We start from the raw sequence: 27,161 nt of genomic DNA, 5'->3' as shown, positions 1-27,161 counted from the left end.
TGATAAGAGATTAACTGATTCTTGAACTTGTTAAAAGTCTGGCAACTCATCACACTGTGTCAAAGGTCATGCAAACGCCCCTTGTTTACCTGCTGGACACAAGGAGCTGACCTCTGGTCCGAGCTGCCTGTATTTCTGGATGACAGATGACGGTGAGACGTTTGTTCTTCTGCACACCTACTGTGCAGATTTCTGAATAACTATTCTATCTAACGAACAAAACAAAAAATAAGAATTAAACAAAGCTACTAATAGCTAAAGACGTTTGTTGGTTTTAGGATACTCTAGAAAAAGGGAAGCGACCAGGTGAACATAATTTGTAATTAAGACCTCGTTAGCGGCGCGCTCCCGCTGGTGCTGCTCGTGCCCGAACCAGGGAACGTCAGAAGTTAAATATCTGATACAGTGGTTTGTTTTTTTAAATGTTTAAATATCTACTTAATTGACAACTGTTTGTCTTAATTGCTGGCCAAGTGGTAAGTCGTTTTTTTTATGTTTCTTAAACTACTTTCAGTTGCATAAATTAGCTTAACTGTTCCTAACCGGTCAACCGAAATTAACGGTAGCGCTGATAACTTTAGTTAACGTTAATTAATTCTATGGCGCCATGTTTGTAGCTATGTTCAAGCCTGCTAACGTATTAGTTAGCTACTCGCTAACGTTAGCTCCTTCCCAATTATATTGTACATGAGCCTCAGACGTGCAGTGTTTTAAACCATTTATGGACTTGAAAGAGTATTTTCCTTGCTATTCGTAGACGGATACTATGTTTACTCCTGGTCTAATTATAGACTTGGCTGCTGGAAGACCACTCGCACAGGATAATCTGTCAATCAGATGCGGGGGCAAGGGGCAGTTGTTTTGATCATAAACAGTACAGGAGCCAGAGAGGAATGAGGTAACACTATTCCTAACGCATGCAGTACATTTAGTTTATATTTTAGGTTATGTTTGCTTTAAATGCTCACCTCTGATTATTGTACTTCTTATGTGTATCTGCACATTGATTAAACTGTGATAACTTTAAGAGCAATTTAAGGTGACATGATTTTGCTCAGCAGGGACAAGTAATAGAACAGTGCAGCATATAGTTTAATATCTTACACAATATCTTAGCTTGAGCGTGAATGTTCATTCTTTACCTGCAACTTGTGAAAAAAAATCTTAATACAATGTTTAACTTAATGTTTGTTTGTATTGGTTGTTGTTGTTGTCCACCCCTTGAAAAGGTCATGGGTAGTTGGTACAAGCATCACAGTTTAGGCTGACTGAATGAAGAGCTAACCAAGATGCAGTTGCACGGCTGCTGAGACATTTGACTTGTATCTGTTTGTCACTAGATGGCACAGGCCGACAGCTTCAACATGAGTGTTTTTGTTTTCCTTTTTTTGCTGGAGCAGACTGACTAATATTCTGGCTGTTGAAAGACAGTGCCACGCTATGCGCCTAACCAGGCCCGTTGGTGTGGTTTTGTTCCCCGCTTGACAGAGGACAGCGTTGTCCCTGTGGTATGCTGACAGGAATCCCCCAGCTTGACCTGCTGCCCTGCTGTAGTGTGGTGCGGCTCTGCGCCTGGGTTTTTGATGGCTGTCTCTGCTCCTCATAACTGCTCACTGTATTATACTGATGTGTCCAGCCACCCATGCAATGCAAGGAAAGGCCATTTGAGTCTTTCTGCACAGTGCCTTAGAGGCTTCAGACATTGAAAATCATTGTTCTCTTCATATCACTGTTTTTTAGGCTGTAACTTGGATTGAATTGACTCTCAAAATGTATGTGGAGACCAGACAGTAGTTGATAGTGTAATGTGAGTGTTCCTATTGGTTTAAAAAAAAAAAAATTCCGCTATCAGAATGTGTATGGTTTAGGTTGGCAATATGCATAACTGAGGTTCTATGTTTAAATCTTTGACTGGAGAGTCTAAATGTATTTTTAAATTATATTTAAAAATGATCATTACTACATTACTTGCATTCTTGTTTACAACACTTGAGGACCAATGTCAAAAGCCCTAGATTTCATAACTAGAACCTCTGGTTAACCACTTAACCAGATACAAGTTTAATTCTGAGAACTCTGAGGAGATAATAAACCAACCATAGAACATGATTTACATGTCTCTAGTTAAGATTAGACTGTGGGCTTGTATAGATTAGGTAGAAATAGCTTTGGTCTTGGACTCTGTCACACCACTGCTGTGGTGTCAGGATCAAGTGTCTGGTCAGTTGTGTACAACATGAGTCTGTGTCATCAGATTATCAGTGTGGAACTTTGAAGAACTTAACCAGCCATAATAACCGACTTTGTAATGCGCCTTGCCATCTTGGTGTAAGTAAGTTTCTATGCAAATTCTGATTGGGAATTGTACGAGGGGAAACATTCCTCGAGGAACACGGACCTCCCCTTTTTCACTTGTCCCGTGCTAAAAAGCAGCCTGATCCATTCCCTCATAAAAGGACTTTGGCTGCTTAGCAACATTGAATGCCAACTCAGTCTGGCTAGCCATGGCCACTCCCCCAGCACTGTGTGGATAAAGTAACATGTTTATGCTTTCTTCCTTGCTTGCTCCCTCTGTAAACTCGAGAGTGGAACACTTCACTGAGCACAGTCCTTAGCTGGACCTTGACTTGCCTGCACCGGGGCGCAGTGTGAAGGGAAGTCAATGATTTGTCTGACACAGATTGGCTTGTCGGAGAGATCGCTGATCCACTGCTGCAGTAGGCCTGCCGGACTGGTCATGTTACCTCAGGGAGGGGAGGAAAAGGCAGAATCTAATCCCTGCAGAGGGAGCACCCTCATTCACGCTGTGATGTTACTGATGCACGGTTGACTCTGCTGAACACGAGGAAGGAGGAGTTGTGGGACAGGGGCTGTTCGTATCTAGTGGAAGCACACTCGCACACCACTGCCTGCCCAGTCGGCTGGATTTAACGCTTTGCAAGGAAAGCAGTAACGGGATTGTCTCTGAGTGAGTAAAATGAGCCGGATGAACCTGCAAAAACCCAGAGATCTGATGCAGCTGACTGTGGAGGCATTTTCTTTCCACTGTTATCATTAAATGGAGACGACAAGAATGTTGTCGACTTAGTTCATACAATCGTTAATCAATTTTTATTTTGTCTGCGGTAAGTGTTGACATAAAATCTGTTTCCTCATTGTTTATTTCTATTTGTTTGCTCTCTATTATGTCACCTATTTTGGTGGTTCAGTTCATGGTTTGTCTCAGGTGCAGTTTTACTTAACATAGTAACAATGTCATGCTTAGTCATGGTTTTTAACAGGCAAAATCACTTCTGCATTGTTATATTGTGGGCGAAGAGGTGCTGTTCTTGCCAAGGTTCAATGTGCACAGCAGTTTGCCATGGCTGTATGTTGTATTTGATGTAAGGTGTGTTGTTTCTTTGCCTGTTAAACAAACATCGTAATCATCCAGATTTGGACTGTTGGTTGTATTGATAAAAGCAGAGCTGCTTTGATATATCTTATTAGCAGTAAGGCAGATTAAAAATAAAAAAAATTAACACTGAGTTGTATTGTGGCAAGTGTATATCTTTTGTGATTTCCCCAAAATGGTTAGGCTAATGATTACTTTAAGGAAGTGAGCAGCACTCAGATATTCAGCGGGGGACTTTTATTTATGGTGTGGTTGTCGTCTTTACAGACTTTAAGGTTGCTTTTAAGGTCAAATGTTTTTCGAATAACATTTTTGTAGACAAGTGTATATCAAAATTATGCTTGACTATGCATTCTTGATTTCTAACAGTGTCTCGTTAAAAATGAAAATCATATCGATACCTTTGCTGAACTGTCAATGACACCCGTCCTCAAGCTTTGCTGCAGGTTGGAGTATAGCAGGTACATAGTGACTACAGGTGCCATTGACTCTTTAACTTTTTAGTTGCATCACTCTCTCTCGCTCTTTTAGAGCCTTGTTTGTCCCTCTATACACAGTGAATTAACATTGACCTGCTGGAGTACATTTTGATATTGCTACTAGAAAAAAAGAAACTGGAACTGGAAACTTCCATAGCATAATTTCAAACAGATGAGCCAAAGGCAAGCAGGCTGCCACTTTAAACTAAAAGCATGAGGTTAAACTAAGTTGTGTGTATGTTTTCTGCATGTTGGTGTGCGCTTCCTGGGGAAAGTCATGCAGCCTCACTCACTCTGCCCTTTCTTCCTCAACCAGTATTCTCTCTTCCCTCTTTGACTACCGTTTCATTCCCTATTAGTGGGTGATTACCACCTGGAAAGATGGTCTCGGTCAACTTTTTGCAACATTAGGACAAAACATGAATCTGATTATTTCTTATCGTGCTTAAGTTTACCTCAGGAATTTTCTTCTATGCACCAGGATGTCTGGGCTCTGCATACTGGAACACGTTCAGGCTGTTGGTGACTTGATATCTCACTCTCCGGTTGTACATACCACAATGGTGCTTTTGTTGTCGTAGTAGCAGGCAAGCGGTCAGTCGGCTTAAATAAACACAACAGTACCTCAAAAAAGAAGTTAAGACTGCTGTTTACTTCTCATACCAAACTCATGCTGGCTTGTTTTAGAAGATGTCTGTCTTGTAACCGCTTGGCCAGCCTCACATTTGATATTTTAATGAAACTATGCTTCAGGAGAGACTGCATGTGTCTGGTAAAACATTTCTTCAGAAAGTCTAGATGCTCAGGTCATGTGCATCACTTGGCACAACGAGGACATTGTTTCAACAAACCTGCACTACAGTATGCCCTAAGCGTGATCCTAATGAGTTTTGCATTTTTCATTGAGCTAAGTCATGAATAATTTGAGTATCTAGATACTGTTACAATGACCGACGACTTCAAAGACTCACCAGGGCAAGCCAACCAAGGCCTTTTTGAGAGTCCTGAGCAAAACGTTACACTGGGATATCAGTTTGAGGGGCTTCTGTTAACGTTCAGTGAAATTTAAAAAAGACGTCAGCACAAACTGTGCATAGTAATATTGCTATAAAAAAATACCTTTTCCTTCTCTTTACAGATATTCATTCCTGATCAACACAATTGATGGATTACTGCGCTGCTAACCGACTGTGAAGGTATTTAAAGCTACAGAAGTAGGCAAAACTCCTGTCTGAACTCCAAAATGTCTCACACGACATTCAACATGTCCACCGACCAAGTTGAGGGCACAGTTCATCTGCCCCACAGAGATGCCCTTTCCCCTGAGAGTCAGTACAGCAACTTGTCACTGTCGCCTTCACCCGACTTCAACAGTAGTGTTTCAAACCTGAGTGACAGAGAAGCCAACCGCTCCCCTGACGTCAACATACTGGACTGTTGCCCCACCGACGGCTCCTTTGTGGATATTTCCTACAAGGCCACCTTCCCACGGGATGACGAATTCTGTGGCCTGAACTTGAACCAAACTTTTATCGCCACACCTGTTGATGGCAGTGTGAATTTCTGGAATGAAACCTTAAGTCTGATGAGCAACCATGAGATGGGATTAGATGAGTACCAGTCTTTCAGTAAAGACGCAGAGACTGGAAGTAGCAGTGCAGTGATGTCTCCAGACTCTGCCGGGAGGCAAAGCCAACTGAGTTCAAGTGAGATTTCCCGTCGAGGATCCACTGAGAACGACTGCTGCTCCCTGAGCTCTGCGGAAATGGTAATGAGGAGCAACAGTTTTTGTCAAGATGATCACTCGGTCTTGGTAGTCTCTTCCCTGGAGGAGTCTTTTATCTCGCTGGTTGCAGGCCATCCAGCATTCCCTGCTGAATCTAACCTGCTATCAAATACTTTACCAGATGTCCTTGAAAGCTCCACAGGAGTCACTGACGAGAATGTGGATGCCCCGCGTCTTGGCATGACTTTCACTCAGGCAGGCCTTTCCTCTGATGAAAACGATATGGCAGCATCCAACTCTCTTGTAGCTCTACCAAATGAGAAAGAAGGAGATCTTTTGATGACTTTTCTCTGCCAATCATCTCCTGCAGGTTGTGGAGAAGAGGCTCCGTATGCTTGTGCTAAAGCAGAAGGAGAATTTACACCAGAACAAGGCAAGACCTTTTTTTCCACTCCGTTAGCAATACAACCCACTGATATCGATATTCATACTTCCACTCCGCTGCAAAACATTGGAAACTTGATGCCCAGCCTCCCCTCCTTTTCTGAGTCTCCCTGCACTGGAAACGCAGGGCTTCACCCGGTTAAACAGCAGCAAATCTCTGCGACTGCTAACTGTTTAGTTGCAGGACTGCCACCTTCAGCCAGCAAAGCCAAGAAAATCGAAATTAAGAAGTTTCCAAGGTTAAATTTCAGCAGCGTAAAATCTAAAGTTTTGACTAGAATTGTGCCTCAAAAGTCAGTGTCGGGCCCCGTTTCACTGCCCAAACAAGTGAACAATAAACACACTGAAGCACAAAGCAAAGCACCTATCATCAAGAGTAGTCCTGCTAACTGTAAGAGTAGCGCTGCAGTTCTCTCTACCACCCCTAAAATGGTCAATGATGATCAAGGACAAATGCATACAGGGGCTGCTAATTCGGGCCAAACAAATATACATTTGTCTGGGAATTCTGCTGTGAATGGACGAGGGAAGAGCAGCGCATCCCCACTCGATCAACTCCCAGCTGCAAATAAACATGCTTCAACAGTCCAATGCAGCAGCGTCAGCTCTGACGAGGGACAGGCAGCCTCGAGCCAAGTAGCCTCGAGCCAAGTAGCAGACGCCGCAGTGCTGCATTCTGGCAACCAGACCCTTTGCGTCTCATCATCGGAAAAAAAACCCAATGGAAGTGGCCAAATAGATCCCAAACAAACTCCAAAAAAGGGCGTGTTGAATAAAATTGAGGTCAGGTCGGGCTCAGCTTTAGGCCAGGACAAGCCTCCTGCGCTGAAGTCGCGGGCCCGCTGCTCGTCGGACAGTGTATCATTGTCATCCAGGCAGTCCAAGGATAAGAGAACAACTTTAAGGTTGTCAACTAGCTTTACCGTTCCAAAAGCCCACCTGGGCCAGAACAAACCAGGGAACCTGAACTGCTCTTCCCTGAATAAACAGGCCGTACAGACTGAGGCCACAAACGTTCCTGCTAAAATCTCCCCAAGAGAGGTTAAGAGGATCAGCCTGGTGGTGAGTATAGACTTGTGTCTATTTGTTATCAATAAAAACATCAGTAATATTTTTTTTACTTACTTTCAGTACTATTAATATTCATGCTCTTGCAGCTTATTCTGTAAGCCATATTAAATCCAAATATTTTGGACACAAATTTGGTTGGCGCTCGCAGGGAAAATGTTTTTTTTGTTTTTTTTATGAATCTTTTGGGGGCCAATTGCACAGAACTGGGAAATGAATGATACATTGATCTCTTCGCAGGCGGAGTCCAGCAAATCAACAGCAGCGGGAGCCTCCTCGGATGAGAGTAGGAACAGATTTCGAGGACGGCCATCTCCGAGAGAATCAAGAGGAGCACCTTTTTCACAACCTCCAGCTGCCAGTCCGAGATCAGCCACTCTGTCAACCAGACAGTGGCAGGGAGCCCAATTGCGTGATGAAAACAAGACTTCCAACGCTGTAGGGACATCGCAGTCCAAGCGGAAGAACATCACAGGTAAGGTTCTCAAAAACTGACCAATGTTAAATATTATACACGTTTTGCATTAAGCTGAGCCTACGATAACTTAACTTTACTGTGTGAAACTAATCAATGCTGTCATTGAGTTTTCCTTCATTTGTTTCACAAATGGCAAACGTTGACCTGTCAGTCAGTAAATAAATATTGACAGTAGGTCACAATCAACCCTCCATGAGTCTTGTGACCTGGCTTTGACTAAGCTAATGATATCTGAACCATGTCCTTTGTTGTGTAACCCAAGAGAACTCTCTTAACATGCCCGTTAAACCCTGTTTGTACTTAAAACGCTCACCGTAGAGAAGTTGACTTGGACTGTACTTGAAGGGTCATGTGAGATTAAAGGCGGCACTAGAGGTACATGGTTTGGACAAAAACAATTTGTTCGTTTTTTTTTTTTAGGTTTTTACTTGTTTCGCTCCCTCGGCAAAGATCCTGAGCCCTGAAATTATTTAGGTTGTAGTAAAGCATTCTCTCCATCAGAGGGTGACATTGAGCTGTTTTAATACACCTACTGTTGTCCTCATGAGCTCAGCCATGTTCCACAGGAACAGTGTTGGATACAGATGTCACCTCCGGTCTCTTGTCCAAGTCTTTGGGGGGGGCTAACACCCTCTGGCCTTTTGCTTATCATAGTAAAAATTCTAGGGAAGGAGGGGGACTCTTCCTCTGATGGGAAGCCATCTGTATGCGTGGAAAAAGCAGGGGAAGGAAAGGGAGGTTTTGAGCTCACCAATAGTCTCAAAGTGAGAACACAATGTTTAAAACGAGCACCATAGCGAAGCATTAACTTTAACAGACGCTTTACTGAGATGCATTAATTTGTTTAACAATACTTTTTTTTAAATTTTGATTAAATCACGTTCGACATGCTTGCTGTTGTGAGTAAGATACATGCAGGTAAGTTTTGTACCATTTCTATGATAAATGTAACGAGATATAGGTGAGCTGCTGGGGAGAATTTTATTTGTTCAGAAATGTATTTTTCACCCAAAAAAAATGTAACTAGTTTTACTTATTGACAAATGTCTCTAAATTCTCTCATGAAAATGACTTATTGTGTTAATACCCATTATGAGAAAAATATTGGCTGCTAGACTTGGCCAATCTGAAAGCTCTGTGGACATTTCTACTGCCAATGTTTGTACTCCTGACCATCGCATTGGTTGCTTAGTCTGTGCATTTGTCCTGAATGAAGCGGTTCATGCCGCTGACCTTAATGTTTATTTGTGCCTCATTGCATCCCAGGCGGTCAGGGAGTGCAGGCAACAGGAGAGCCGTCCCTTGGAACTGCCTCAACACCCAGTATTAAGCCTCAACTGCTCCGATCCCGACCTCCTCATACTCCCACTCGGCCTTCTCTTATGGGCCCTCCCCCTACTCCTACTTCCAGATTACCACGCAGGACCCCGGGGCCATCCGGGGCCCTCGCTGAGGCCGGTGTTCACACTGAGCCGAGTGACGGTGCTGGGAGCACACAAGGTAAACCTAACAAGGATTGACATTAGTTTTTAGAAATGGAGGGTGTTCAGTCCCCACAGGCTATTTCATCAAGGTATACATTCAGTTTAATGCAGGTGTTCATTGTGCCTTTTTTAACACATCTGGACATGGCGGGGGGAGGAGCCTCTGTTCTGATTGGTGACCCACTTCAGGAATCGGGTTTGGATGCAAATCTCCCTGGGGCAAATCCGTCTGATTTAATACCTCCACATCTGCCAATATGCTGGAACATGGCGTCTTAAATCATTAATTTTAACATGATTTTCATTTAGATTTCTTAATTTTAAAATTTGCACATGGGAGGGGTGAACTCCAGTCCAATGCCACACATCCTCATGTGTTGCTGCTGAGCTTCAAGTGGCTCTGATGGCATTTTATATTCCTGCTGGTTATGTTGTATTAGGAGAGAGGATGGTGCTAGACAGCAGGCTCTCTTACTACAAGCATCTTCAACAGCATGCAGGTCTATGATTGGCTGAGAGGACCTGTATTCCACACTGGGGGACCCCCCTCCACCTTCCTTGTGGTTGTCAGGCAACGGGTTCTATTCCACTCTAGTTCACACACACACACACACACACTCTCTCACACACACAGTGTGTTGCCTGGAGGAAAGAGAGCAGACAGACACACTACAACCGATGTTGTCTGAGGTGAAGAAAAGCAGCAGGTTTCCTTGTTTTTCTTAAAAAACCGATGGCTGGTTACACGGGACTTCGAAGCTGCACTTGGACTGAATTTCCATCCCGCGTCTTCAATAGCACATCTTTGATATCGCAGCACAGCGCAGCATCCAACTTCGATCTCACCCTCTTGACATGCCTGCTCATTGGATCCTATCGTTTTTGCATCATCCCTTTGTTAGCTGCGTTTAATGGAAAAGATAGAAAGCTCTGGAGAAGTAAGTGAGACTGGAAGTTGAATCCTAATTGTTGTATTCAGAGAGGAAATAAATATTTTGTTTTGCACGCAAGATGTCATTGTTCATAAATTTCATTCCATATCTATCTCTGCTATGGTACATTTTTGTCATATTGGTCAGATTCAAATGACACATTGTTTATCTGATTCATTATATTTGGCCATAAGCACATCCTTAAAATAGCAAAGAATAATTTTGGTCCATCCACATCCTCTAAGTTGACTGGCATGTTAGTGGTGATTACATCAGCACTACATTTGAAAGCAAAGAGGTATTGAGCTGTGAATTTCAAATGAGTTTGGAAAAACATGTGCTGATTCGTATTAACTAGCGTTCTAAAGTTTCAGGAGCACCATCGCATAAACCATCCCCTTTCAAAACTGCGCTGAAAGCCAGACTCTTCACCACCCAGAGGAAAAACACTGGACCATGTGAGAATAAATCTCTAGATAAACACACACACTTTATCTTACGTTTCAAACTTGTTTTCCTTTCCAATGGTTTTTATTTAAAGTTGAAGCCATTGAGCTTGAATATTGGTCTGATTTTAAGTTTCAGAATTTCCATTTGTGGAGTTAATGTGAATTAAATGCATTGAAACTAAAACAATGTGATGTTAAACACTGGCAAATTATCACACTATGATGAGAAAACGGCCCTGTTAGTCTGATTTGTGTTGAACAGATTAAACCCTCCCAAAGCACAAAAAGCTATTGACTTATCTTTTGTAGTAATCCCATCTGATGAGGGCCTTTTTGATGTTGATTTAATTAAATTAGCTGTGTCGTTGCTTTTCAGTTGAACAGAATATTTGTTTGTTTGTTTGTTTGTTTGTTCGTTCAAACCTTGTAAATTATTTTAAGCCAAAACGCTCTCAGCGGTTGTAGTCTGTAGCCAGTTTGTGCTCTATTATGAGTCGACTAACTCCGGCCGCTTGTCTCACCTGGATCTTCTGCTCGTAACAGCTTTGGCCACCGCGTGCAAACCTGCCGCTTCCACCAGCAAAGCAACTTCCAATTCTACAGTCAGTCCTCTGAAAAGGACCGCTTCTGCAAGACTTGTTCGTCCATCTTCAAGTGGAACTGGTAAGATTTCAACTGTATCATCAGATTTGTTCTTTATGTTTGTCAGTGTCGCCAAAAAATATTTAGGCGGGTTTGTTTTCAGACAATATTATGCATTCTTTTTTTTTTTTTTTTTTTACATGAATGGGGGGGAAGCTGAAAAGTTAGAAAAGCTTGTTAAAATTTACAAAACATGATGATGATGATACTAATAATAGTAATATAAATAATAATGTGACTCAATCGAAGTAAATCAATATTTTTGTCAACTCATTTAGATATTGTGGTTGCAACTAGTATTTTAAATTTCAATGCTGCTCAGTGCTATGAAAAACATTTTTAAAGCAGTAATGTGTGTTTCGTTCTTTGCAGCGCAGACACAATACTGGATGCACACGTTCATACTATTCATGTGTCACGCCAGTATTAAGCTTAGTTTTACATAAACTAGATAGGATAATTAAACACTAAATGAATTGGCTCAGTCTTAGATTGAATATGTTTCAGTAAATGTGTCCTTCGCCATGGAGGACACGTTTACACAGAGCTGTGCCAGCCAAGCTCATGACATGAGAAGTCTGTTGCCATCCTCCTGCCGATGACACAAGGCAAGAGCGTAGATGAGAGAGAGTGAGGGGAACGGGTTTAAACTCCCATTGGCTGCTTGTATGCCGTTAGCTCCTCCCACCCCACCCCCTCTGCTCTCCTCCTAGCATCCTGGCTCTGCTACAGCACCGCCATCATTAAGCCTGGAGATGCTGCTTTGCTCTGCTGTGACAGATTCATGCGTTTGGTGAAAAAGCTGAAGCCTGGCTTTACCAAGAGGATTAAGGGATTTTTATTTTTTTCCCCTCTATCTCATCTATTAGGCTGCACCTCAAACCACTGGCCACCATTTACTCTGCTCTGTATTTTCCAGCTTGGAATTACATTTTGAGTTGGGAGATCTGCCATGCTGAACTGGGTGCCTTTTCCGTTTTCCATGGCTCTTTCAGCGGTGTAACACTTACTAGTGTTTTTGTATGTATTTTTTGGCGGTCAAGTCTGCTTTTACCTGAGGCGTGATGCACTGAGGCACGCCATGGCATGTGGTTCATAGCCAGCATCAAGCTTCTGCATTTGGAAACAGTTTTTTCTTCTTTTTTTTTTTTTTTTGAAGTAATTGTTGGCTAAAACCATTGGCTGTCTTACTTGTTTTGGAGAGATGTTATGGTCGCCGAAGCTCTCCCTGTCGAACATCCACGTGCGTCTGACAGCCAAGGGTTTACTGCGAAACATTCAGCTGCTGTCAGGATGTAGGAAGAACACTGTGGTTTTCCAAGCAGGTTTGTCACTTATTCCGTTATTGAATATTTCTACCAACGTTGTTGTGGTTTTTGTGCCTCTTTACTATATTATTTTTCCAATCCTACCAGTGTTTGCTTCTCGTAGATGTAGACCTGTGCAGTTGGCTGTTGCTGGAATCTATTTTTAGATGGCTGTTTACTAGCTGGCAAAGCAAGAGGTTCATCTTTCTGTGACCCACCTTGGTCACAAACACATGCAGCCCTGAGCAGAAATGTTATAGGATATGCATCTTAATTCACTAGTAATTGTATTTCAACAAATATCATAATTTTTATATTCTATTTTCAGAATTACTTTTGTTTTTGAGGCCACCTTATTACGCGATGCACTTCGTTTCGCTGACTTAGACATCGAGTTCTCCTCTTTCACCCTGAGATTTACCAAAGTTATTTTGGTTCTTGGTCTCTAGGTTGAACCCCGTTGAACACGTCGGTGGGAAACGGTAGCTTCCTGTGGTTCCCACATTATTTAAAGTATTCTTCTCACGTTTTGCGTTATGACTAAATATGGTAATTTAGTGGTAAAATCTCAAAGGTTTTAATGACTCACTGCAATTACAGCAACTATTAATTATTAAACATTGAAAATGATTATCAGTTCACTCCAAAATCACAGGTTTTGGTATGTACAAGGTATCCCATAAATCAAGTCAGTTAAAACACACTGATTTATTTTATCTTGGGCAATTGTCCAGTGAATGTTGTACTGACCATTATTGTGTTGTGTCAACAGAGCACTTTGACAAGAGCCTGATTGTGAGGGGTCACCCATCATGCGTTGTGCTATGCTGTGCTATCTCTATACAGCAGCACAGCGCTGTGGAGTCACTAAATCCCTCGGTATTTAATGTGAAGTGTACATGTTGAAATGGTACAAAAATGAGGGCAACATGTGTCATCAGCTGAGTTCAGACACTTTGATGAAAATAGCTGCAGATCCTCTGTTGCCATGGAGCAGCAGTCAGGAGCGATGGCCTATGTGTCAAATTTTAAAATTGAATCTTTGTTGTATCAGAAAACTCAAACGTATAACTATAGTGATAAAGCCTGAAATGATACCAACTCTACACTATATGTTTGCTCATGTGTGAATATATATATATTTTTTTCTGTTTTGTGACTACATATGAGAATTACACTGGACAGACCTCAGAGGAAATGTATTTTTGAGGAAGACGAATACAGGATTCTTGTTTGGATCTTGAAAATCAACCTGAATAATGTTGTTGATGTGATTCTCTGAAACTCCTCCCTTTTTTTTTTACTTTTTTTTTTACCATTTTGAATTATTCAAAGAGGTGAGGGCGTTTGTTTTTTTTTATTTGCAGAAATGTGTTGCATAATGTCCACTAGTCTTGGAAACGAGCATAATTTACTTCCTGTGGAAAATAAACTCAAATGGGAGTATTTTACTGCCAGTTCCTCTTTACATGGGCATCAGCTAATTTAGCTATAATCCCACTATTTTTTTTATTTTAAGATTATCAGGAGTGAAAGCAAAAGCGTCTTATCTGCATGTTGTTTTCCAGAGAAAAAGAAAGCACTTACAAACAACCATCGCATTTCAACAATATATGAGACTCGCATGCCATTCACTAACTACTGGTTTACATTATCACATAAACAAATCTTTTCCTCTGTGCTCTTTGCTCAGCCAGCAGAGGGCACTCTCATTTAAAGAAACCCTTGTAGGGTTTCTGGTTGTTCGTGAACTGCAGCATCATCAAAATGATTGAAAGCTGAGCAGAAGCTGAGCTGCACAGTTTACTGTCCGCATGGATCTGGATCAGAAAAAGCATTTTCTTTTTTTTACATTTCTCATGCTGTAGAAATATTTGGGGGGGAATGCAGCCAGGATACCGAGATTAAAATCAGTTTTTCTGCTCTTGAATGATCTTCGTCCCAATTTCAGTCAGAAGATTTACACATGTTTTAGAGCGTGTGAAAACTGTTCCCCAAATTAAAGCATTGGGTGCCAGGACAGTCTGAAATGAATTTAAAGGGTACAGTTCGGTGTGGGTCTTGAAGGCTGCGCCTGTCTTTTATGCTGAACAGGTTGAAACTGTACATCCGGATGCAAAGCTGTGTAAACAAGCTTCTGGCATGACTGCAGAAAATAATTATTCAGATGAAATAGATCTATCTATCCTTTTCTCACATGGAAGGTTTTTCTTTTTCTCAATCACCAAAGTGTTGAGCCACCAGACCTTCAGTGTTATTCTCTCCTGCAGTTGTATGTTGACTAGATCCTGGATCAGCTGTCTACTGTAGGCAGGGAAGATATTTCCTCTGGTTAGATTTAACACCTTCTCCTCACTGCCAATAGAAACGATGGAGTCTCATTTATTTTTAAAAAGGCATCTCACTAAAAGCAGCATTACTTTGCTCTGAAATATATCCACATCCCACCGTTACATGCTGGTGTTATTCTGGGATGTTATGATGCTTCAGAATGGTACGCTGCTGAGTGCATCTAAATTTAGCTTGAATATACTCCAGGCCTTGTGGTTCATAAAGAGCATGATTATAATAAACACTTAAACTGGAGTTGTGCCTGATAGTATTACGGGAGCACACTTAGTCTACTTGCGTACAATTTTTTTTTTTTTACTTTTTACAAATTCACTTGCAATGTCTAGTTTTTTATATTTAAATAAATCAGCAGGCCGAGTGAGTCTCCTCACAGGCGGTACAATGGAGTCCCCTCACTGATATCCCCTATCAGGCCATTCTCACTGCTGTTTTGCATAACGCTCACTCCAGTTTCATAAATAAACAGTGCTTTCAAAAGAAACGCACAGGTGTCCTTTTTTTTCCCTCTTGTCGACTTTAACATTCGCGGTAGTGAGTTTGTCGGGTTTGTGTCCCTCTGTTGTGATGTCTCGCCGTCGTAGAGGAGTAAACAAAAGCGTTCTTCATTAGCGGGATTGATGGTAGCATTTTTTTTTTTTACGGTGGTGATGTATTTATACAGCTGATGTAAATCAAAGCTACAGTAGCACGGCCTCGCTAAGATAAGTTGTCCTTGGTCACGACTGTCTGCACAGCACTAGATTGAATTAGGATATGGAAAACTAATTGCATTCATAGGGGATGCATTTGTATGTCTGGCTGTTGGAGGAGCAGCACTGGGACTCATCACTGGCTCATTGGACAGAACAAGGCTTTGACACAGGAGCTCGCTGCGACCCGGACGGGTCGGTACTGGGTGGGTGGCGCTGCTGTCGGGGCACAGCGGTAAAAAGGCTATGGAAGGGGGCGTGATGACTATCAACGTTGTCACAACACTCAACGCGTGTTCTTTCACAGTGGACAAGAGCAAACCCAAGGCCAACTCCCACCAGCGGACTGCGTCCCAACCGAACCAGCATAGCGGACCTCCGGATGTGGTGCCAGCGAGCGTCGCCGAGGGCGGGGCGAAGGACCAGAGCGTCCAGAAGCTGAGTGGACTCCTGGCAGCGAGTAACTGCAGGTTTCAGGCCATCGCCATCGTCTTGCAGCAAACTTTGGCTGAGGTAAGGATATTTTAAGTTATTTTATATTTTTCAAGTGTCACTGATCTTTTATCAGATATTTTCACTGCATTATTCATCCCGTTTTGCTTTATTTTATCGAACGCTGAGATCTCCTTTTATCCCAGACTGTGTTCAGATACCATCTCTTAATTTTAGTTTGTGGTTTAGTAGTACACGCCAAGTCTGAATATATCTTCATGACATAACAAGTGTTGCAACATCAAATCCTGTGTTGATACAAGGCAAACCAAATGGCATTGCTATTTACAGAAACAGCATGCTGGGTGTGGGGGGGGGGGGTGATTGTAAGGGTGTGCGGGGCTGCACACACAGACATACTTGGAAGCTGTCCAACACAAAACAGCCCTCCTGTTGTCATCCACTGAACAACTGAGGCTATCCTGGATCAAAGAGAAAAGCTGAACTTATGGTCGCTTCTCTCTTAAAGCTTGTTCGTCATTCAGTTGTGTCGTTCATAGGTCATCCAGGTAGAAAAATGGAAGTTTTAAACTTGCTGTTGGTTTTGGATCTGTTTAAATAGTGGTGCCATGTGATTAGCTTCCAGGAACTGGATGCCCTAAGGGATTAATCTACGCACAGTCAGTGTAAACAGACTTATCCTTTCAGCTACTCTCCACCCAACCGCAACCATCTACTCCCTAATTTACTAGTTGTCATAGCAAAATGATTCAGTGTCTGTGTTAAGTAAATTTATTCACTCTACAGTCTAATATGAGTAAATTATTCAATTAAATTAGACCGACGCAGTTATGTTTACAGGACAACATGGATATCAATCTTAGAGGATAAAATCTGATCTGTTGCCCTGTTTAATGAAATGTCACAAGCTATTTCAGTCCCTCTGGTTAACTTTACGAGTGTCCTTGTCAAATGTTTTGACGGCACATGTGTTGATTTATGGAATGTACCACCGACCCACAATGTGTTATTTATTCAAGACGAGATGATATTTAGTGGCTCATTAACTTGTATAACCCTGTCTTTACTTCATATGATTAAATCACTCAACCCTCTAAGTTATAATTACAAACCTTCATACATCATATCTTTTCTTCTGTTTTTTGTGTGTGTAAATACTTGAGGCCTGATTCAGTGGCACAAAGGGCAGACATCAGGTCTGCCAGGACCTTCCTCTAGAGGCCGCTGGGAGCTTGCCATCATTCCTTTGCAATCCACTGGACCTTATCTGACATTGTTGCTGCTCCTTTGACACATCAGCACAGGGAGTTGAGGCCAAATGCATGAATCGCACATGTATGTTGTGAAAAACGTTAACCTGCTGGAACACATCTTCATTCGGCTTATCATCTCTGTCCTGCAGATGCAGTAGGTTTGCAGGGCACCAGAGCTTATTGGTGTGTTCCAGAAGTTGTGTATTAACAAGCGAAAGGGACTCTGGAGGAAAGCTAAGAGGTGTCTTAGCTTCTCACATGAAACATGTGGCCGAGGAACAAGGGGATGTTTGTTGACGAGAATTGAACAAATGTGTTAACGAGGTTGTGCACTTGAGCTCTCTGCAGCTGAAATAAAACCACTGCTACTCTCAAATCTTAACACAGAAAGTCACGCATGCATTTCCTTTGGCCTAATTTACTGCAATTCTCTTTACTCCACATTTCAACACCAGACGGATCCCAATTGGCAGCACTCTGGGTAGTTGCAGTTGTGACATGCGAGTCCATGTCAGTCCAATTTTTCATTGAGGCTTCTGCCAAAAAATCTGAAAACAAAATACAGGTGTTTTTAGTTTGAAGCGTGCAGCCAAGACATTGAGATGGAAATTAGTTTTTCCGCTCTTGAATGATCTTCGTCCCGATTTCCGTCAGAAAATTAGTGTTCACCAAAGTAAAGCATTAGAGGCCAAAACATTCTGAAATTATTTTCAATGGTACAGTAAGGTGTGTGTCTGTTTGTTTTGAAGGCTGCAACAGTTGACTTTAGCTCTGAGACTCGGAGGCCACTGAGAAACTAGTTTGAGGTGGACTGCACATCCGGATGCAGAGGTGTGTAAACAGGCCTCTGGCATGACTGCAGCACAGACTTATTCAGATGAAATGGATCTTTTCTCACATAGAAAGTTTTTGTTTTTCTCCGCCACCAAAGTGTTGAGCCAGCGAACCTTCAGTGTAAGTAATATGTTGTGATAGTGACTCGTGCACTTCTTTGGCCTAGATTACTGCCACTAGTTGACTGCATTAACACAAAACATTTGACTGCATTAACAAAATACAGGTATTGAATTATTTTGACATTTGCTCCACGGATATTTATGAGCCTTCCACACCATCAGCCATGAACCTTCAACATTTTTGCATGTTCTAACACGAGTGCTCATTCCAGTCATTACAAAGTCAGTATTATATATTTTTTTCAGCGACATGTAGAGAGCATTGCCCGATGGAGGTATGTGGTTGTACAAAAGCTGCAGCAGCACTGAAACTAGTGATTCCAGTGAGCACGTTCATCACACACACATAATTTGCATTTAATATGAAAACCATCAAGTCAGTAGACAAGAATAACATATGTGTGTGTTAATGGTCTGTGTTGATGCAGTGTGCAATGGAATTTGGTGGCAATTTATCAGACCAAGAATAGGAGACAGGTCTTCACCAGCATGGTGTGAGAATGTCCCAGCTGTTGACTTGATATGGTTATGAACAGCAGCCAAACTCTGGGCGAGGCCCGAGCTCTCTTATCATCTGTTTGGATGGAATGTGTGAGCACTGGACCTGGTTTGACATGCCTTTCTTCAGAGGGCAAATGCTGTTTTAGTGTAGATTGCATGCACATTGCCCCCCCCCCCCCCCCCCCCCCCCAACAAAAAAAAACAGATAAAGGATTTTGAGTCCCGACTATTTCATTTGCTTTCTGATATTTCTTGGAACATGATCTGAAGCAATTATTTATTGATCTTAGTCTGCCATCAAGTGTTATTCGACGCCTGACATGGTATCATATTGATGCACACCGGGGACATGTCTACTCTTTTGCACCCAACTCCATAGATGTCCCTTTAGACTTGCAGAGGCTTTATAGCCGAGTTTGTAAGAGGGTTTCTAATGCAGTCTGAGTGATAACCAAAGTCGATAAAATGACATCATTTTCTATAACGCTATACATCGACTGTAAAGCCGATGTGCTCACAGAGAAGCTGGAAATGTGACGCGTCTCAGCATGTTATCATTTTGTGTCGAGTGTACCCGTGAAGCCTTGCAGCGGAGTGTAAGGTAGTGGTGCAGCGGGGTGGGGGATGATTGAATGTAGGTTTGGATGAGTGGTGGGGGATGGTGGTAATGAAGCCTCTCCATGTATCCCATGGGAAGGTCACTGCTCGGCACAAGTCCTTCTCCATCAGCCTGATGTCAGGCAACCCTGTGCAATTTATCTGTTTGCTCCTCTACAGCTGCCTTTTTAGTGCGGTCTTAAAGTGACCTCGCCTCGCGGATGAGGAGGCAGTTCTTATGCACACTGTAGCCTGCCCCCTTTAGGGTTTTTTTTTTAGGTGTAATACGGTAATGCACTCTGCAGTCACTCTCCTCAGCCAGCAGAGCGGCTTTTTCAGTGCTGCCTCAGATGTTGTCAGAGCAGTCTGAGAGGAGGTGCGTGGAGGTGGTGCGTCCACCTGGACCACTGTTTGTCCTGGAGTACTGGGTCTCCATAGCTGGAGGGGGAGACTCCAGCTAGCGAGCCCCCGGGCTGAAGCTGGATCATGGGCTGTTCTGGCAGCAGAGCGTGCCTTAGTGCTCCCTATGCTGCAGAGAGGGTAACTGGCTTCTACATTGTTCTACTCTGCAGTGAGGAATTGATGCAGATTTTGGATGTAGCAGGACAGGGTGGACTGTATTTCCTTTTGTGAACTGATCATTGAAGTAAAATTTGACTTGTATTACTTGGTCATAATGTCTCCGGGGTTCATAATTGAATCACGCAGGCTGTGTGATGTACTGTTTAGTGTCAGGATGTTTATGTAAACCGGCTTATTCACAGAAAGGTGTTACACAAGATGTAAACACTTTTTGGGATTTGGACGAGCCGGCTGCAGAGCACTGCAGCGACAGCCTCCTCTTTACTGCAAAACTGAGTCAGACAGGAACAAGTAGAAGAGTTAGACTGACAGCATGCATGTGCAAGAGGAATGTCTATTTTTCCTTAATCTCCCTGCTTTACTCATGGACTGCTATTGATGCAGTTAAACACAATATCCTGGACAGGATAGCTGATGGGTATGTGTCAAGGGTGTTGCCTTGGCAGTGCCTTATAACATGATTAATGTACATTCAAACTGACGAATACATTTTGTTATTTGTGATGATTTCAGCTCAAAACATTGCAGTGGCGTCTTCGCGAGCACGTGCGTGACTGTCTACATGTGTTTTCTCTCTGCAGCGTGATGAAGCCACAAGGCAGTGCAGGGATCTGTCCCAGGAGCTGGTCAGCCTTCGAGGAGAGCTGGGTAAGTTGGGTCACCTTGGTCACACACCAGCTGTGTTTTAAAGTTGTTATCACCAAAGCACACACATGCACGCGCGCACACGTCTGGTACAGGGTTTGCTTTTAGTTCCCCTTTCTGGTGTTTTTATCCCGGTTGATTGTTCAGTTTAGATGATAAGGAAACATGTACGGTCATGTTCTTAGGGACAATAAAGTTTTTCCATTTAATTAAAAAAAAAATGTCACTGACTATCTAGTTCTTGGTTCACTTATTTTGTAGCTGTGATCTAATGCGGTTATTGATCTGATTTTAATGGTGCTTTAAAGTCGATAGGCATTATTCTACGCCATCCACTGCATCGCCCACTCCTTTTTACTCCTGCAGTTCAATGTGATCTTTATTTTACATAATAATAATGCACTCTGATTTGAGGGAGCTAGTATGACAATAGTATTCATGAATGAAATATTACCATCTCTTCATGCAAGGGGACGTCTTGTTTGCTTTTGCCCAACAAATAGATGCCTCCAGGGGTTCTTTCCCCACTCGTTGATTGCTTTGTCCTCGGCTGAAAATCTCACACTGCCTATCTGTCAAGGCATGTGTGTTTAAGTGTTGCTGAGTAGACTGGTCAGCCCGTTCCCCAGGGAGTGGCAGGATGACCTCTGACCCCACACAGGCAGGTCTCCAAGTGGTGGAATGCCACGCCACCTGAGGGCTTGGGGACAATGACCCGTGCTTTTTATCCAGCCTGTGTGCTGTCACACAGCCTTGTGTGTACAGACGCTCGCTCACCAGCTTTCATCTCTTTTACTCGAGGCGGCAGCAGTAGTTTCGGGGCTCCTCCCCTCCCTCACAACCTCGGGACTTCCACATGACTGCTCTTATATGCTGAGCGCCGTTATATCTGCGCTTTACCACATTCTTCGCGTCATGGAGGCTGTAAAACCTACACTGATCTCTTTTTTTGTATTGTGTGTAGTGAAAGCTGTTTCTAAGTCCTGTCTCGTTATTATAGGTTTGCTTTGAGTTAAATTCCTCCCCGGACTGTGTCGCCGCCTGCGTCCAGTGATCTCACTCCTCGCACAGCAATGCATTACAGTCTTGGGCCGCAGCCAAAATTGTGATACACCCCTTTTTATCATCCAGCCCACGTAAAAGGATATCTAAGAGGGATCTGTACGATCTGTGACACTTCCAAACACCCGTCACCCTGCTGTCTGTTTGCCAGAATGCAGCTAACTTTAGATCAACTGGGCCCTCCTCCCGTCGTATGAGCCATGAGGTGTTTTCTTTTTTTTTTTTTTGTGATGTGGGTTTGGACAAGAAAGGCTCATATGACCAGATCTCTATTGCACATGGTGGTGGGGTGCTTGGCTCTGTTGGATGAGCTGTCCATGCCAAAGCCTGATAGATAGTCCCTCTGTTAGCTTGGCCTCTGTTCCTGGAGCCGCTGCTGTTATTCCACTCTTGGTAAGGTGAATCTTCACATTAGTGCAGTGTTTATACTGTAGCTCAGTTGTAACTGTGCAAAAACAGACTCTGGGACTTTGTATGCATCCAGACGGCATCAGGAATACACATCATTTGAGACTATTAGTCTGTGACAACGTTTTTCAACATGACTGAATTTGCAACCTTCAATACAGATGTGTGAACCAGTAAAAAACCTTAAATACAGCACATGTCCCTCTTGGCTAACAGAGAAATCTCCATACGTTCAAAAGATGTTGAAATGGGCCTTTCATGAATCCTTTAAGGTGGCATTATCCTGCCAAATCTGTTTTTTTTTAGAACAGGATATAAATTGTAAGGTGTTGTAGCACAGCGGAGCGACATCTGGGTTCAGTTTTGAGTTCTGAATAGTTGTGGTTTATTGTCTTTCACCGCATTCAATACCAAATGTTTGAAAGAGAATCACCTGCTGACCGCGTCGGCAGAGGTTCTTGTTCTGCACATCTGTCTTCTTTATTGCACGCTGTCAGCGTGACTTCACCACTGACTTGAAGTTCTCGTGGGCCCGCTGGTCAAAAACGGTGTTTTGTGCACAGGCACTTAAACCAGAGACAGGTCATGGAGTCGGTCACTGTCACCCACTTCTAGAGCAGATATAAACACATGCCGATGGAAACGGTTGGAATAGGGTGAGCCTGGTTTACTGAACAAAAAACAAAAGCCACCAATTGCACTCAAAAATGGGAAATTACCAGCTGTGGAGGGGACGAGACTGATTTTAAGAAATCTGTGACTCCTGTTACTGATTTCTAGATATTGTGAAAGAATTGAGAGACAAGTTGTTACCATATCTTCATCTGCCTATAAATAACTGCAGTGTGGGCGTATGCACTCGAGTGCAAGAGGAACCTCCCATTGAAAGTCAGTTTTTCCATTCCTTTTTGGAGCGCTTTGAGTGTCGCACATTTACACCAAGGGAGAACTTTGCAAAGCAGAGTTCCTTCCAGTGGACGTATTGTATTTCTGACACAAGTAGTTACTAATGCAAGTTTTCCTCTGCTCTGTTTAATGAATATTGCAGTCGACACAGCTGCAGATGGTCACTGAATGCCAGGCAAATGTCCCGTCACCTTTTTTTCTTTTCAACCCAAAACACAAGATGCTAGCTTTTCTGTTCTTGTGTTTCCAGTTTGCTCCGAACATTCATCTGAACGTCTGGAGAAGGAGAAGGATGAGTTGCGCGTCGTTCTGCAGGATGCGCTGCACAAACTGCAGGAGCAGCACCAGGACGACCTGGTCGAGCTGGAGCAGAGACTTCAGGTCTTCTACCAGGCCGAGTGGGACAAGGTCCACCTCACCTACCAGGAGGAGACTGACAAGTGCAAGACTCTCATGCAACAACAGGTGTTCACCCTACTCCCCCTTTTAATAATGATTTCTATAAGCATTTAAACAGGAAGATTCACTATTGCCTCTTGATTATCCAGAGGTAAACACAAAACATCCTAATGGCTTGTGATCTGTAATGTCTCCTTTTGTTCTTTTTAAAGATGGCAGAGCTTAAAGCCAATCATGAGGCCATGAAGCTGGAGCTGGAGAGCAGCCACGCAGAACAGCTGCTGTCCGTTAAACAGCAGTATGACGCGTCACTGGAAGGTGAGTGAACAGTATTTCACCAAATTAATGAAACATCTAGAGGTGCATTTTATAAATTTCTTTCAAACTGAGTCTATTCCCAAATGAGTGTGTGAATTTTTTGTATTGCATCATAACATAGAATTGTGATTTGGCCTCGAACTTTTGTTGTGCGGTTGAAATTATCTGAAAAAAATTCTTTGTCATAAAACTCTTAAGAGGTCAGTAAAGTCCACACTCAGGAGCTGCAGTCTTTGGAAAAAACTCTGAAAGAAGAGGGAGCCGCTCTGTCTGTAAGCTTGACTTTTGTTTCTTCCTTTTGATCAAAGAAATCCACACAAATTATAACGTGTCATCAGTTCTGTATTGATGGACGTGTGTGTGTGTGTGCTCAGTAACTCTGTTGTGCTGCGTACATCCACAGGAACAGATCCAAGCGCTCACAGTGGAGAACAATGCCCTGATTGAGAAGCTCACCGCGGTGGAGAACAGGAGGAAACAGCTGGCCGAAAAGAATCAGGTACTCTTATCTGTGTGCTTTTTATAGCGCCGCTCCACTTGAGAATCGTCTTGTGACTCTAGTGTTTGCCTTTTTTTTTAAGTGTAAAAGGTGGCAACCCTGAAGCCAATGATTAGACGAGATAAACTACCAACGGAAACAAAACACATTTCACGTTATCTTAAGAAAATAAGAACCGTTCTTTACCACATGAACTGGTTTGAGTGGGTTAAACTCTGCTCTCCCTCTCTGCCCACAGTGTAGATTTTTAATTTTCCCTGAGTGCTGTTGTCAGTGTTTAGTGGCTTCCTCATGTGCTCAGCATTCTGCCTTGGCTCAGTAGAGTCATTAAGGTAACTACCTCGCTCCACATCGACTATGAATAGATGGATAATAAGAACAGCAGAAGCTCAGAATGTACTAACCACCTGTTAAAAAGGGACCAGGAGGACTTTAAAACACTACCTTTAGCAGAGCACACTATGTTTATGTCATTGTGTGTGACGGATAAAACATCCAGAGCTTAATTTCCCCTGTGAGCCGTCAGCGTTTCCTTAGCGTTGATGTGTTAGTGATGCGCGGCGCCCTCTGTCGTGTGGTTCTGGATTCATGGCCACGTGACTTTTACGAGGCTGGATGAACTCATTTTTGGAAGTCTTTGACGGTCCCTGAACATCTTGGCGCTCCTCGTGTTGTCCCCCTTTTTCAGAAGGACTCGCACACGCTGTATCTGGAGCAGGAGCTGGAGAGCCTGAAGGTGGTGCTGGATATCAAAAACAAACAGCTCCACCAGCAGGAGAAGAAGCTGATGGAGATAGACGCACTGGTGAGACCCGAAGCTCACGATCGCTGGGCATCAAGACGAGCAACACTGAGGGATTCATGCGTTGGTTTGCTTCTTTTTTTTAATGTTTCCAGACAGAGAAAAAGGTGAAGCTGGATGAGAGTCATACGAAGGTCCAGCAGGAGAATGAGGACCTCAAAGCCCGCATGGAAAGACATTATGCCCTGTCGAGGTAAGAGGTCCCATATGAACTCCTATTATTATATAGAGATAGAAAGCAGACGTTGAACTGAGACGGGGGTTAGATGCGTCTCTGCATTTATTTAATATTGTTATACCTTCATTATTCAACACAAACCATTAATCAATGAGCCACGCAGTTGAACTGGTTCCTACAATATAACGGGTCATGTAAATGTGTTGTATTCATTTACGCTGAGTTTTAAATAATTAAAATGCTTTTAAAATAAAGATGCTCATAATATAAGCAGGCACACATACGGGCATCTATATAAATGTTTATTCTTTAAAGAAAATGATTGTCTCATCCATTTGTGTCATTTAAGGTTTACTGTAAATCCTCATTGTTAGTTTAAATACAACATTTTAGCACTTTTTCATGTTTACACCAAGATTTCACGAAATGTTTGATCATGGAAATCCATTGGTCAAAATGTATGAACCCTGTATAAGTTTAGTGCGACCTAATTGTGTGAGAGGGACAGTTGTCCCCAACACAATTTAAATGAAGTCTGCTTTACATCTTCAGTAGAAAAGCAACAAACAAGCAGGAAGTCAGAAAGGATTGAGACGGATGAATGTATTTATCATCTTTTGGTATTCATTGATGACAAAGTGAGCGTCTCATAACGACTACATACCAGTACTTATATTTGGCTTCGGTTCCACTTGTTAAATATCTCAATGGTCGTTCATAATCCGTTGTGTCGCTGACTCGCAGGCAGCTGTCCACCGAGCAGGCGGCGCTGCAGGAGTCCCTTCAGAAGGAGTCCAAGGTGAACAAGCGTCTGTCCATGGAGAACGAGGAGCTGATGTGGAAGCTCCACAACGGCGACCCGAGCAGCCCCCGCAGGGTGTCCCCGACCTCCACCTCGCCGTCCCGGTCCTTCAGCCTCCAGTCCCCTCGCAGCTCGGGCGCCATCTCCAGCCCCCCCGTCTCGCCCAGATAACGACGGAGACCCGCTTCCAGCAAGCGCACCCTGTTGTTTGGAGGTCAGAGCCCTCTGGAATTAAGAGCCATGTTTGTTTCCCCTGTTCTTTTTTCGGCAACGCAACAGCCTGACAATGGCGCCTTCGGGATTGGATGAACTCTGACACTTTTCTGTACAGACACTGCAGGCTGTGTAAAAAAACATTTAAATATAGTTGCACAGATGCACTTAATAAGCAAGGTCGCCTTGTTTTCTTGCCTTTCACGTCTGGTACTATGGAGGTGGGAGGGGGGGGGGGGTGAAGGAAATCTCAGGACTTCTATGTTATGATACACTATTTTTGGTATTTGTTGACTGAGACTTGTCTGCCCTAAGCTCTTTGTTCACACACACACATACACACACACACACACACACACACACACACACACACACACACACTCAGTACATGCAGTAAGAGATACACAAATGCGTTTGTCAACACGTGCAGATGCAGCACTTGTTCCTTCTGTCTCTAGAGATCAGCCGTGGAAAGTCTGATTTGAGAATAGATGCGACTACAGACGACGTCGTCCCTCCTCCGGGGAACATTTTATATGAAATGTGGAATTGCTTGTGTTGGATTCCTCATCGTTTCTCACAGCTAACTGTCACGCCACTAACACACCGCTGCTAGTCATCACACCAGGGCTGCGCAAGTCTCATTCTATGTTCAGAATTTCTTGAAGGTTTTTTTAAAAGGTTATGAGGGGGTTGGAGGGGTTACACCTAGTTTGTCAGTTTTTAAGTATCATCTGTTGCCTTGAACATTGTTTTTGTTTTTCCACACGCGTTTGTTTGACCACGGGACCAATCCGAGTCTTTGTGCATGTGTTCCCGTCTTGGTAATCTCCTCGTTTTGAACCCTCCTGACGCAGCTTTAAAGATGGAGTCTTTGCAAAGAGTTGACCTGAAGAGGCTCCGCTTGTACATGTCACTGCAATGTCTCAAATAGTATTGTGTGGAATTTATATATATTGGTTTGTTGAAATATGCAAATAATAAAGCCTTGTATTAAACATGTAGCTGAGTTATACAGCATATCAGGGTTCAGATTCAGGGTTACATGAAAGGAATTCAGGTTTTCCTTTGAACTCAGCAGGTATCGGTCCAGGGTATCAAATCTCCTTAAATGTTTTCTCAACCACAAACCTGCATATCCTA

General features: G+C 43.0%; 1 protein-coding gene across 6 annotated transcripts; it reads left to right on the top strand.

Annotated features, from left to right (window-relative positions):
- The first annotated feature begins 338 nt into the window (after positions 1-338).
- mtus1a (microtubule associated tumor suppressor 1a) lies at positions 339-27,020 on the top strand. Of its 6 annotated transcripts, none has more exons than XM_068583274.1 (16): positions 368-476; positions 792-898; positions 5,012-7,105; positions 7,352-7,586; positions 8,856-9,089; positions 10,380-10,463; positions 10,998-11,117; positions 15,752-15,957; positions 20,368-20,434; positions 23,058-23,272; positions 23,419-23,524; positions 23,723-23,796; positions 23,928-24,023; positions 24,712-24,828; positions 24,921-25,018; positions 25,748-27,020. In XM_068583274.1, exons 3-16 carry the CDS (start codon positions 5,117-5,119, stop codon positions 25,974-25,976), a joined length of 3,870 nt encoding a protein of 1,289 aa, XP_068439375.1. In that variant the 5' UTR covers positions 368-476; positions 792-898; positions 5,012-5,116; the 3' UTR covers positions 25,977-27,020. The 6 variants fall into 6 exon arrangements, with proteins under 6 accessions (XP_068439358.1, XP_068439375.1, XP_068439366.1 ...); XM_068583265.1 differs by having other exon boundaries at positions 10,374-10,463; positions 24,715-24,828; XM_068583248.1 differs by having other exon boundaries at positions 10,374-10,463.
- The last annotated feature ends 141 nt before the right edge of the window (positions 27,021-27,161 follow it).

The sequence above is a fragment of the Clinocottus analis genome, unplaced genomic scaffold (assembly GCF_023055335.1).
Source record: "Clinocottus analis isolate CAN_PGR_092001 unplaced genomic scaffold, fCliAna1.0.p SCAF_10, whole genome shotgun sequence".
Lineage (NCBI taxonomy): Eukaryota > Metazoa > Chordata > Actinopteri > Perciformes > Cottidae > Clinocottus > Clinocottus analis.
This window is presented reverse-complemented; position numbering and strand designations above follow the sequence as displayed.

Bases quoted from the DNA above. Each gene is read 5' to 3' on its own strand.
- mtus1a (XM_068583257.1), top strand. From the start codon at position 5,117: ATGTCTCACACGACATTCAACATGTCCACCGACCAAGTTGAGGGCACA. The intron at 23,525-23,722 runs GTGAGTGAACAG...AAAACTCTTAAG, and splicing joins GTATGACGCGTCACTGGAAG to AGGTCAGTAAAGTCCACACT. The intron at 23,797-23,927 runs GTAAGCTTGACT...GTACATCCACAG, and splicing joins AAGAGGGAGCCGCTCTGTCT to GAACAGATCCAAGCGCTCAC.